The sequence below is a fragment of the Orbilia oligospora genome (assembly GCF_000225545.1).
Source record: "Orbilia oligospora ATCC 24927 unplaced genomic scaffold scaffold00006, whole genome shotgun sequence".
NCBI lineage: Eukaryota > Fungi > Ascomycota > Orbiliomycetes > Orbiliales > Orbiliaceae > Orbilia > Orbilia oligospora.
Genome location: NW_011645563.1, coordinates 155,621 through 168,242, shown reverse-complemented (window position 1 = coordinate 168,242; position 12,622 = coordinate 155,621). Strand labels below are relative to the sequence as shown.

Sequence of the window (12,622 nt, the reverse complement as noted above, 5' to 3'; positions counted from 1 at the left end):
TGTACTGAGTATTCCTGTTGAAAATCGGCTGCGGCTGCGAAGTTATCGAATGGTGAAATTTCCAACCACTCACACGCACACATATATATACTTAGCATCGCATCGTTGGACTTGAGCGTGAGCTAAAGCCAACACCACTTGCAAGCCACAGCTGCCTGTTGCTAAGAATAACCGGAGACAGTAAGTACGTAAGCTAGTAGCTGAGAAGGATGTATGGTGGCCAAACTTTGCCACATTTCTTGCGCGTACGCAGTGTAGATATATCGAGATACTAAAAGCTAGCAGCCCCCACTAGCTTGCAAGTAAGTCTTGAATTGGTTGAAGGTTATTTGACTCAGTTACGAGTAATGTTGCAATGTTGAGGCCCGGCTATAGCTATCATAGAACAGCCACTTGCATCGCCGACACACCACACGCCGTTTACCGCTGCAAACGGGGAAAATGATTCGAAACTATAAACGGGATTTTCGTTCAGGTTGATCGCGCTCAGGCATGACAAAGACTCGGGCAGTTTTTTTTTTTTTTTTGAATTATCGTCAGCATCTGCCTTGCATTGCCTTGTAATTGCCAGCTAGCGCCCGTTTGATCAAACGTTGCAAACCTGCCTGACACAGCCCCTGGTACGGCATCACTAGCACCTGCTTCAAATCTCTGTCGGGAGTAAATGAAGTGCAGGCGAAAGTAGTGGTACCGGTCTTAGACAATCCTTCTCTCGAATTTTCCTTGCAGTTTCCGACAGAGGAAGGTAGTGGTACTTTAAAAGTTAGATCAAACCCTTTTCGGAGGCTAGGTCTCCTGGGCCCGGGAACCTTGTCAGACAAAGATGACGTTCGATACCTAAGAGCACTCACGCTGACTCCGTACTTCCCTGAAGTTAACTTAACTTACTTTACTCAAAATGTCCTCCCACGTCAGATGTAGAGGTGCTGGTACCTTCAAGAAACGAAGTTTCGGTGGCCTAAACTGTTTGAAGGCAATGAGATCTTCGAATTCGAAGGAAGTACCTAGGAACGCTAAATCCAAATCCGAATCAATTCAATCGGATTGACAGTGTGCGTGAGCGTGTGGGTGGGTGGGTGTGTGACATGATGTATGAAGGTACTTTCACCACTTCCTCTCCAAAGGGATCTCACCATCCTTCCTTTCGATTGCGTCGGGCCCAAAAAGGATATTTGGATACCTAACTTAGGCATGCGCCTCTCAGGAAGAGCAAGGCTTAAGGCGCTAATCAATTTTAATTATAACTTCTTAAGTAAATTGAGGCCCGTTATACTGACTAAAGGAGAAATAAGAAGGAGTAGTAAGCAAGGCAAAATCGGTACCAAGTATTTACTTAAGTACTAAGTATATAAGCTTTTGCATACGCCCTCCCGCTCCATCTTTATTTCATCCCTACTCCACCCACCCAAGATCTTAAGCATATACCTACCTACCTACCTATTACTTACTTCGCTAGTACTTCAGCACTTACCTTATATACCCGGTATTCCCGCAGATCTAAACTATTCTTTATATATCTCACTCTACAAAAGATAGACCTCAATATCAATACCAATATCCATTTTCATAATGCAGCTCAAGAACCTCATTGTTGCCTCGCTTGCCGCTGTTAGCAGCGCTGCCGTCATCCAGGAGCGACAGTATGTAGCCCTATTAGACACACTAGGCAATTTAACATCGAATACCAAGGAAAAAATGTATACTAATCGGAGTGTATGATGATAGGTTCCCAGATAACTTGATCCCGGATAACTTGATCCCAACCGAAATCCAGGGTATTTTCACCGAGCTCCCAAGTGAGGTCCAGGGCATCTTCAGCCAGGTCACCGGCTTCCTCGTTCCATTGATCACCGCCATTCCACCATCTCTTGCATCTGAGATCGAAAGCGTTATACAAACACTTCCCACATCTGCCTACCCGTCTTTCATCTCCTCTATAATCTCCCAACTCCCACCTGATCTCCAGTCTTCTTTCAGTGATTTCCAGGCATCTATTACCAGCCAAATAGGAGACCTAACTACTTTGACGGATATTACTACGACTCCTGCCCCCACTGGTACCGAGAGTATCGTAACAAGCACCGATACCAATACCGAGGCTACTGAAACCGGAGCCTCAACCTCTGGATCGAGGACCACTGGTGGACCAGAGACTAGCACCGAGGCCAACAGTGTCACGACCGGCAGCAGCACTACCTCCGCTCCAACCGCCAGCGGGACACCCAATTCCGGCTCGAAGACATTTGTCGGTCTTGGCGTCATGGGAGTTGCCGGTGTTTTGGGTCTTGCCGTCGCACTGTAAATCTCCTTTTCTCGATTTGGATCTTTCCCCTTATATACATAAAATTGCTTGGTCAGCAGGGCAGATAAAGATCGAATAGTAGGCGCTCTGGTTACTTGTTTGACGACTTTTTATTATTTTCTTATACTATGTATTGGAATTCCGGCGTTTCTTGGGATTTCAGGGATCTCACTTATGTACTTACTTACAATTAATTCATTCATTTCAATTCCATACTTCTTTCCTATATCACCTATATAGCCTTTCCTTCAACAAAATATAGAGCTCTTTTGGTTAGACTTTCTTTTGGTTTGCAGGCTTAGATATTGATAACTGTGCATGATTTAACTTAAACGGACGCCAGAAACGAAGGGAAATTGCGGTGGCTTGTGTTGAACACGTTGGATTTCTAGAAAGAAACCCTGAAGTGCAGTGCGCATTGCATTGATATTAATTATTAATGTTCATCTTCATCTTCAAGCTCCATATGTCTACCTAACTTAGGTAGCTACTGCGCTGAGTTAAGATATACCTGAGACATAAGTAGCTTAGGCCTGAGAGCCGAGAATCCGAACTGATAACGGGACAGCTATTGCATCGACGAATATATATTTACATACTTAAGTACTTACATATTGTGTTTCAAAGAGTCTTGAGCACAACAGACCAGCAGCTGTAGTAAAATAATATATTAATTACTTAAGTAGGTACTTAAGTATATATTTTAGTTACTTTTACATACTTACTTACTTCCATACTTACTTCCATGCTTACCTCTTAGTAGACATATACAACTAAACTATAGATGTAGATACTTTATATATAAGTACTGTACTTAAGTAAGTACTTACTCGAGTAAGTTAGGCGATGTTCCAATCGGGTCTTGGTATTTGTCTGCACCGCACTGCACTGTACTGCACTGCACCGTCAATTAACAAAAACGACCTTTCAAACGGTCACGGCCAGCCCAGGCTAGGTCTCCTTAATATAATCCAATCCAATCCAATCATCATCTCCCCGCCTCCTTAGACGTTAGCTGACTCTATTTCCTCGATCCTCCCTTCTCATCCTTTTGGAATTTCCTTATCTTCCTGTAATATTATATATATATATAATATCTTCTCGTATTCTACTTAAGCTTATTATATATAGGCGCTTACTTATACTTAAACACGCACATGGCGTCCACGTCCGACAACAACAACCAACGGCTGGCATCCCCGCCTCTGTCCCAGCGGATACCGATAGCTCGACTGGAACTGTCATCTAAGAATGGCGCACCCGTAAATGACGAATTGGACGGTAATCCAATCACTCCCTCTTTCTCCTTCTTTCCTTCTTCCCTTCCTTCCCCCTCCGTGGTTTTGCATAATCTTATCGAAATCATCCTCGTTTCTGCCCAGCTCGGCCCAAAGTCGAATAAAGTAGCTAATATGTCGGATGTGTTGAACAGCCTACTCCAAAGCCCTTCTAATCGAGTTCTCCTGGTCCGATCTCTCGCCTCCCCCTCCACCCAACCGTGTAACAACCTACACTCTCGAATGGGACGAAAAACCGATCGTTCTTCCTCTTCTTGAAGAACAGCGGTGGGAATGGGATGCCCCTATCGAAGCTCCCCAGGAGATCACCTTCGATGGAACGAAACTTACAAACCTTCCCACTCCCACCGAAGATGAAGATACCGTAATGCTTATAGCTCTGATACCGGGCACCGTACCTCACATATCAAAAGTATATCTACGGCAGAAACGAGCGGCCATTGCTCCACCTATTGCAGCGGGAACGGAACGAGAAGAGGAGCACTCTGCACCCCTGGAAATACCGGTTAAGACTCTACCTCAGACGTATCCGCTATCTTCCGAGTTCTTGGGCGCAAATTACAGGTATATTGCCGACCTAATATTACTGGACGTGGAAAGCTCGGCGACGAAAACTCGAGGTAGTAAACGCGGCATCCTACATACTGTATTTGCGGTCAGAAGACTGGAAGATATTGAAGCGAAACTTAAAGCTGGAGCGATTGGAATAGGTGAGAATAGTAAGCACCTCAGAGAAGAGAAGGCATGGATAGAAGAGGAGTTTGGTATCACACTCGAACGGATTGCACAGGCGAGACCTGCTGGTGGAATTGTACAGGCAGAGACACCGGATGTCACGATCAAGTCTGCCGTAACGGATACACCCACGTCACCTACGGCTACAGCGAAAGAATGGACCTCGCAGGCGACGTTGGCCTCTACGGGTTTGGGGCATAGATACGACGACCCACCGGTTCCGTGGCCCACATCGCCGAATCCGAAGTATCCGGCTGGAGCATATCAGCCCAATATAAAGGGCGCAGTCCCATTGTTGCAGATGGACGCAATTAAGGCCATCCGCCCGCCCGGAGCCACGCACGGATTGGGATTGATACCTGGATTCGAAGGATTGAATGTCAAAGATGAGGGACGCGTTTTCAAAGGAGACGGTGGGGAAGAGGATGACGATGACGATGATTTGTTTCAGTTGCCGATAAGCCCGAGGGTGACGACTCAGTTTTAGTAATGTTCTTTTTTTGGTTCTGGTCACGGTGGTGTTTCAAACGGGCATAAAGATATGTTAAGCATCTATGAAACTGGTTCCCGTTGCCTGCAGCCTGGGGCGTCATAGACTGGAAGTATAATGACTTTAATTTTGACGATACGACATCAACGGCTTAAGCTTTCTGGTAATTGTATGTCAAGGAAATGGGTTCAGCGGATTTTCACACGCATAGAAATGCATGGATTGGGAGAGTAGCATGGCATGCGGCTTGGGTCATTTTCGAGTGAACTGAATATGAGGTGGTGCACATTATTTAATCGATCCCGTTCTGTGTTTATAATTATAATTGTAGTCTCGGGTGTAGTCTTGACTAAGGATAGTTCCCTTATATTATTCTAGCTATGCTACATAAATGCATATACCTATATACATGTAGATTTCAATTCTATAGATCTAATAGTTTAGCATTTAACAAAGGAAATGGTTGGGGAAATATTTGACAAAACGATTGTGAGAAGCCAGCTTGAGGTTGTAGAAAAGGTGAGGTATTGTGATATTAAAATCTCGTGCGGGCCAGATCGGCACCGACCATCGACTCCACGCACTGTCCGATAAAATGACCGGGACGGAAGTATACTAGTATGCCATGCATACCTATGTACTCTCGTATTACGGAATCTCGAGGCTAAGCTGTATATATATAGGTGAAAATCCTATTTTGGAGGGTGGATATCGCATGCGATATATGCAATAGTGGCCGAAATTTCGAAAGACCACTCGAACTCATAGGTTCGAGAAGAATATTATAATCGAGGTAGATTTTGCCCTTTTATCCAACTTTGAACATATATATTTCATGTGTGGACCCGGACACGGAGTTGGATGATTTTGCGTCCGGACTTCGTGTTATTCACGATTTCCTTGTTCGTCGTTGAGAACACGCATTGTTCGTGAGCAGTCGTATATAGGTATATATCCGAAGTATGTATCGGGGAGTCTCCCCATCGATATGTTCATGTTTCTCATATATCTCGTATCTAGTTCCCCAGTTTTGATTCTAGGGAAGCATTAAATTAAAGCGGTGATTTCTATTCCAGTAGACGCGAAGAGGATATTTCCGAATAATTTAAATATCGCGTCCGACGTTAACGTATCAGTTGTAAATCTTTGTTACGTGCGAGTTAGCGACGTTGTACTTGATTTTCTAGGTCCGAAGCCCGGAAAAAAAAAAAAAAAAAAAAAAAAAAGGTATGTCTAGACTACAACTTACTCGTAATTATGACTATATCTATCTGAAGCCATTGGCTGATGAGCCTTCTAGTAATAGTCATAGACATCATCTTCGAGGTCATAATCTGGACGAATACCGCAACCACAGAGAAGGCAAGAGAAGATTAAGCAGGCAAAAAAAGTTAGGCCTTTTGCTCGTCGACTTGATTTTGAGCTCCAGGAGCGCATGGTTCGGCGGCTGGCCGGTCTATAAGCTTCGGTCTCGTATGCGTACGCAGCCATTGTGCATGTGGAGGTCGAAATTTTTTGGTATTTGGGAGGTAATACACAAAGAAGAGTGTTATATATATGTTATAAGTATAAAACAAGATGAAACTGATAAAAAGGTTTTTTGGGGGGAGGAAGCCCGGATGTCTTTATAGCTCTCTTCTGAAAACGAGACTAAGTCCTCCTTTAAGGCAGGAATCGAATATTGTGGGTGATCGAGGAGCAAAACAGGGAAGGCTAATGTTAGAATGTCAATGCAAATCGGCCTTGAAGTCAGAGCTAGACAAGGTTTAGAAGAAGAAAAAGAACAGGATGAGAAGGATTCAGACGCCCCGAGGATGCAAGGCACGGCCCAGACCCAGGCTACCCCGCCATACAGGCCATCTGGTATCGCATAAGCCTGCACTGCACTGAGGATCCGAATGGTGGGTGAAGGTGCATATCTGCCTGTGCCTGGCTATACTGTAGCGGACCATTCGCATGCGGTATATCCTAGCTAAGCTAAACTTATGAGGACTTAAGTACGTACATTGCATAATTAAACGTATGACATGACATCCGCGAGTCAATTGAATGCAATTATTCACTGCATCCTCAGCTCAGTTGGAACGTTGGGCATCCCAAGAAGGTTGGCCTTGGTTCCCTGATATCAATGCCCGCAAGTTTTTTTTTTTTAAGTTTTTTTTTTTTTTTTTCATTCCCCCACCCTTTTACTGCGATTGACAATCAATCCGAGGACAACATTAACGTTCTCTGCAATGATGATCGATGATGATGTGATGCATGAGACTTGATAGTTCCAGTTAAGCTAAGTTGGTGTTATATGTTATAGTGTCTTGTCACACAGTCGGAATGTGTTGCATGTGCGTTGAGTTGGCGGTGAACCTGCAGCCAATCAGAGCCCTCCGATTTCGGCAGGGACAAATGACTGTTCGCCACGCAGACGCAGAACCTTCGAACTCTGCACATTACCAACCACTAAGCTTTTACATAGTACTTACTTACTTAGGTACTTAAGTACACAAATAAGCAAGTGCAAATTAACTAGTCTCGAGCTCGAGGCGTCTGTCTCTCAAATTGCATTACTAAAGCTGGTAGAATCAAGCTGTCTCCTTCCCTCCCGAAATGCAAAACTTGTGCCCTCGCTCAACTGCTCTCACACGACCAGGACGAAGCCGAAGCCGAAGCTGCATACGCATACGTGGTGGACCTTTGCTGTCGTGGCCAGCCCGCCTCACCTCCTGCAGCCGTAGTTCACTCTCCGACGGCAACCGCTGACATTTTTTGATATTCCTGGTTACGTTTGATTCCCGGCTACAATGAGCGCCATCCTTAGTGCCGACGACCTGAACGACTTTATCAGTCCTGGTGTGGCCTGTATCAAACCGGTTGAAACCCTGCCTGCTGCCCCTTCCGAGCCTTCGGTATGTTTCCTTTCCATTGCATCCAGGCCAATCCCCTCCCTTGGCTTGCTACGTGGTCAACCCACAACCCTTCATCTCAATCACCTACTTGGGGCTGACCGTTTTCGCCACAATGGTGCTTTTTTAGAATCCCTACGAAGTCACAACAGAAGACAAAGTCACAGCAACAGAAGCAAAACTCCAGGCAGCCCAAATATCTCTCACGGACTGCCTTGCATGCTCTGGTTGCGTCACATCCGCTGAAGCTGTCCTTGTCTCTCTTCAATCCCATCAGGAAGTTCTTACCGTTCTAGACTCGGAGGATTCCTGTTCGGTTGGCTCCCTCAACGGCTCCCTGCAGCATGTCGGTGCGGGTGAAGATGCAACAGTTCCGAACAAGCGGAAACGCATATTCGTTGCTTCGGTCTCCCCACAAACTAGGGCCTCTTTGGCAGCGGCGATGGGAAGATCCACAAATGAGATAGGCCATATGATAGATCGATTATTACTGGAGTCTATATCCTCAAATGGGAAAAGGGGATTTGACTATGTTCTCGATACCGCCCCCTTTCTATCCGTCTGTTTACACCTTGCCGCTCAAGAGCTAGCGGATTCGTTAGCAAATAGATCCGAAAAGACCCCAAAACTCCCGATTCTGACGTCCGAGTGCCCTGGATTTGTGTGTTATTTAGAGAAGACGCACCCTGCAGTTCTCCCGCATCTATCAAGGTTAAAGTCACCTCAAGCCTTGCTAGGGACGCTCCTCAAATCACTGCTGCCCAGGTATATTGGCGACGATATAGATGTATATCATGTCGCCGTCATGCCGTGCTTTGATAAAAAACTCGAGGCGAGTCGAGCTGAACTCACGGATGCAACTTGGAAGGATGTTGATCAGGATATCACACCTACAAGGGATGTGGACTGTGTGATAACAACTAGGGAGCTGCTACAGCTTGCAGATTTTCGCGATGTGGACTTCAGCACATTGTCTCCGAAAGCCCTACCGAATAAAATGCTTCCTCCGATCCCTGCACTCCAGACTTTTTTGTTAGGCGCTCGGAACCTGAAGGATGAACAATCTTTAGGATTACAGGTTGGCACTTCAGGTGGTTATCTCGTCAGCATAATGCAAGAGCTGCAATCAAAGCACACGGGTAGCAAAATAATCGAAAAAAAAGGAAGGAACTCGGATGTGATGGAGTTTATCCTCCTGTCGGCTGATGGAGAGACCGAAATCTTGAAAATGGCCCGGTTTTACGGCTTTCGAAATATTCAGAACCTTGTCCGAAAATTAAAGCCTGCGAAGTTAAGGATGTTACCTGGTGGAGCCGCAAGGAAAGTAGTTGGGAAGACAGCACGTGCACCGACCGCTCGGGCTGGTACGTCTTCATCGGTAGGAAGCGAATACTGTTATGCCGAAGTCATGGCTTGTCCGGGAGGGTGCACGAATGGTGGAGGTCAGCTGAAGTTTGACGATTCGTTCATCGTTGATTCAGTAGCTCAAGCGACTGCGAATGCTGCCGTTGTTCTTAGGTCTGAAGCTAAAGCCTGGCTTGGGAGGGTTGATGAAGCGTATTTCTCTGCAGATGAAGACGCAATAGAGACCGGGAGAAAGGATTTGATTGTTCGAAATCGGGAATCCCGGATTGCTAACATTGACCAGCTCCTGGAAGACTGGGTTGCGGATACTAGAGTGCCGTTAGATAAGCTGGTGTATACCACATATAGGGCCGTTGAGAGCAATGTTGGTAAGGTAGACGGGGAGATGAGTACTCTTCAGGCAGCAGAGTTGGCACAAAAGGTTGGAGGCGGGTGGTAATTTATTTTTTTTCCTGCAAATCCGCATGCGTATTTGGGCTCAAGGCAAATGCCTATCGTAGTATTCTAATAGTATCTACCGACAGCCAGCATGATGCATTTTCATGGCGTTTGATTCTTTGACAATATCACGAATATACGATTTTTGATACCAGATGGCTGCTTATATAAGAATGAATACGAGACTATACTGTAGAGACACTTATATCCTTTATATAGAGAGGCCCCCGCACTAGTCAGTTGTAATTACATAACTATCCCCGTTTTGAATCCAATGTATTCATATTCCTGATCTGAATTTATAGAGCGATAATATAATATGAATAGCTGCAACGACCTAACTGCGCCAGTGTCAAGCCACAGGGATGCCAAACGGTGTGGTGTTCGGAGCCCAAAGAGGAAACTTTTGGATGGCAAGTTGACGGACCACCAACTCAACCCCAAAACTCCACCATCATCAGTGGCCGAACCAAAACCTGTTCATCCCCACGCCACGGATAGTCAATCCGGCCCCGAACACCGTCGTCCACACATCTAGCGACGTCCTTTAATCGCCAAACTAGGCCGTTACAGCAATTAGGACGTACGATTTGGCTCTCGTTTCCATTGCTTCGACGAAAGAATGGCGCCCTTGTTCCGGCCCTGCGATATCCGAGTTGACTGCCGTTCCATTGTTCCTTCTTGATAGTCTATTCTGTACCGTGTTTTACTCGATCATCTCGTTACTCCGGCCATACTCTCGATCTTAATTATCGTTGCTCACGGGATTTTCGCACACCAACTGTCGCAATTATCGACGATTCAGGCTTGAGGAAGGGTTCAGCGGGATCTTTCCGTGATAAAACCCCCCTCAAAAAAAAAAAAACTTTGTTAGTTTTCATCTCAGGCGGGGAACGAATTCAGAGTAGCTGTTTCTGGCCACATACTGCTCCTTCAACAGTACCGCCCCGTATTTAAAAAGTTTGCTAGGGATACACAGTCCCGTGCAAGTTTGTCCGGGGTTCTCTGGCTCTTGGGATTACAAGGATCCAGAACTTACATAGTCCGCCCGCATTCTGCATCACTACATCTATCTCAATCCACTGAAGACGAAAGATTCTGCATCATCACAATGGCGGCTATTGGCGGTCAGTCCGGCGGAGCGAGTTTACCAGACGCCTGGAACGACGATGATTGGGGAACTGGCCAGGTAGGAGATATCTAAACACATATATATGTGATTATGAGAGCTAAATTAAGGTCCGAACGACAGAAACCAGCTACCTCTGAACCCATAGATCAGCTTGAAGCAACGAAAAAACCCTCTCCACCTTCTTCTGGGAACCCTCCGATAATTCTCGCAAAGAAGCCTGCCTCGAGTCCAAACCCAGGATCCGCTGATGACCTCTCTACCCATATGCAGAATATGCAAATTTGGAATGCTGCTAATGAAGGCGGTTCCTTCGAGGTCGTTGCGGCAGTCCCCCAATCCGGGAAGACATTGTATCGACCTGAACTCAAGATTCTGAAGCGAGCGGCGAATACAAACTCGCCCGAACGTGATCCCAACAAGGCCGGAAGCCGTACTCCTAAAAGTGATGGGGGTTCCGACGGAGAAGTGAAGAAGGAGACCCCTCAGGAGAAGATGGAACGGGAGAGGAAAGAGAAAGAAGAGCGCTATGCGAAAGCGCGGGAGAGGTTGTTCGGGCCTGATACTTCTGGAAGCGGAGGCGGGGACTCCATGGAGAAGAACCCTTCTTCAAATGGAAAAAACAGTGGAACTGCAACCCCGTCTGGTGTTAAGACTACCGGCCAGCAAAACAAAAATATACCTTCGCGCAAAACATCGCCATCTTCAAGGCAACGAAGAAGGGAAAGGGTAGACGATGACTTTGTTCCTCGAAGCGCAATGGTTGCCGGAACCGTCGAGAGCTATCAACTAGATCAACAACTACAAGCAGAGGCTCATATGAGGGAAATACAGTCGAGAACGACCCATTTCCAATCAAATGTCCCTCAGCCTCCATATATGGGCTACCAGACGCAATATACAAGCCCTCCCCCAGGCCCTGCGAATTTTAATTACAATAACCAGTCCGGATTCCCACCACTGCCTCAGCAACAGCAACAACCATCCTTCAATGGAGGTCAGGGTGGGAACTTTCCACCGAGACCTTCTCATGTGGGGGCATCATCGTGGAACAACAGCTTTTCTTCCCCCCCGATGCAACCTCCCCCCCCTCACCAGTTCAACCAATTTCAAAACCAAAACCAGCTTCCCTACCAAGTTCAGCAGCACCAGGTATCACCTCCAAACTTTCAACCCCCATACTCACCCCCCTTCCATCAGCAGGGGGCGCCTGCGAATATGCCGAACCAGGTTTTACCGCTACCCCAGAATCTCTATGACCCAAGTTACAGCCAAAAACCGGGGCATCCGCAGTTTTTCAACCAAAATGCCAGTAACGGGCCATCCGTGCAGTTTCCTATGCGGGAGCCAAAGGTACCCGATGGCACAGGCCACAGGGGCTCTGGGTTTACCGGGCGTGGAGGTAGCCACGTTATGGGACTCGGTTCTATGACACACCACCCACCCGTCCCGCAAGGCAGGGGCTTCCCTAACCCGATGTTCGCCGGGAACAACCAACAAAACCCACACGGTGGCCCAGGCGCCGGCTTCAATAGTCCCGCGGCCGCAGCCCCTTGGGGTGTTACTAATCCCATAGGAAGCCAGCAACCCGGTCAGATCTGGGGAAGCGTACCCAACGGGAATAGCATGAATGGTAACCAGGGCTATTCAGGACAACAGCCACCGCTTATGGGCTCTTCATACTCTGGACTTGGGCAGAACAATGTCTGGGCCAATCCAGGAACATGGAACACCGCCGGCGGACAAGGCTCAGGAAGAGGGAAACGGTAGGACGACTTCTCGCTGCATTCTGTCATGCCTAGTGGGTTTCGAGGCGCTGAATGGAGTTGTTGGGATGGTAGGGTCTGACTTATCTTTTGCTTCGATGTTGAGTGCTGTTGGTAACTCTCGTTTTCATCTTTTATGACTCGCGCGGGCTCCTGCTGTTTTTATGGTGTCTACTACTGGTTTATCTGCTTTTGTTTGCAG

The 12,622-nt window shown here is 46.7% G+C and overlaps 4 protein-coding genes across 4 annotated transcripts; all 4 read left to right on the top strand.

Moving 5' to 3' along the window:
* Positions 1-1,569: 1,569 nt before the first annotated feature.
* On the top strand, positions 1,570-2,302 carry AOL_s00006g67 (uncharacterized protein; the record flags this gene model as incomplete). The annotated part of the gene is made up of 2 exons (XM_011119376.1): positions 1,570-1,640; positions 1,726-2,302. 2 exons carry the CDS (start codon positions 1,570-1,572, stop codon positions 2,300-2,302), a joined length of 648 nt encoding a protein of 215 aa, XP_011117678.1.
* Positions 2,303-3,459: 1,157 nt separating this feature from the next.
* On the top strand, positions 3,460-4,822 carry AOL_s00006g66 (uncharacterized protein; the record flags this gene model as incomplete). Its single annotated transcript, XM_011119375.1, has 2 exons — positions 3,460-3,583; positions 3,735-4,822. 2 exons carry the CDS (start codon positions 3,460-3,462, stop codon positions 4,820-4,822), a joined length of 1,212 nt encoding a protein of 403 aa, XP_011117677.1.
* A 2,798-nt stretch (positions 4,823-7,620) lies between these two features.
* On the top strand, positions 7,621-9,526 carry AOL_s00006g65 (uncharacterized protein; the record flags this gene model as incomplete). Its single annotated transcript, XM_011119374.1, has 2 exons — positions 7,621-7,725; positions 7,853-9,526. 2 exons carry the CDS (start codon positions 7,621-7,623, stop codon positions 9,524-9,526), a joined length of 1,779 nt encoding a protein of 592 aa, XP_011117676.1.
* A 1,110-nt stretch (positions 9,527-10,636) lies between these two features.
* AOL_s00006g64 (uncharacterized protein) lies at positions 10,637-12,424 on the top strand (the record flags this gene model as incomplete). Its single annotated transcript, XM_011119373.1, has 2 exons — positions 10,637-10,714; positions 10,778-12,424. 2 exons carry the CDS (start codon positions 10,637-10,639, stop codon positions 12,422-12,424), a joined length of 1,725 nt encoding a protein of 574 aa, XP_011117675.1.
* Positions 12,425-12,622: the final 198 nt, after the last annotated feature.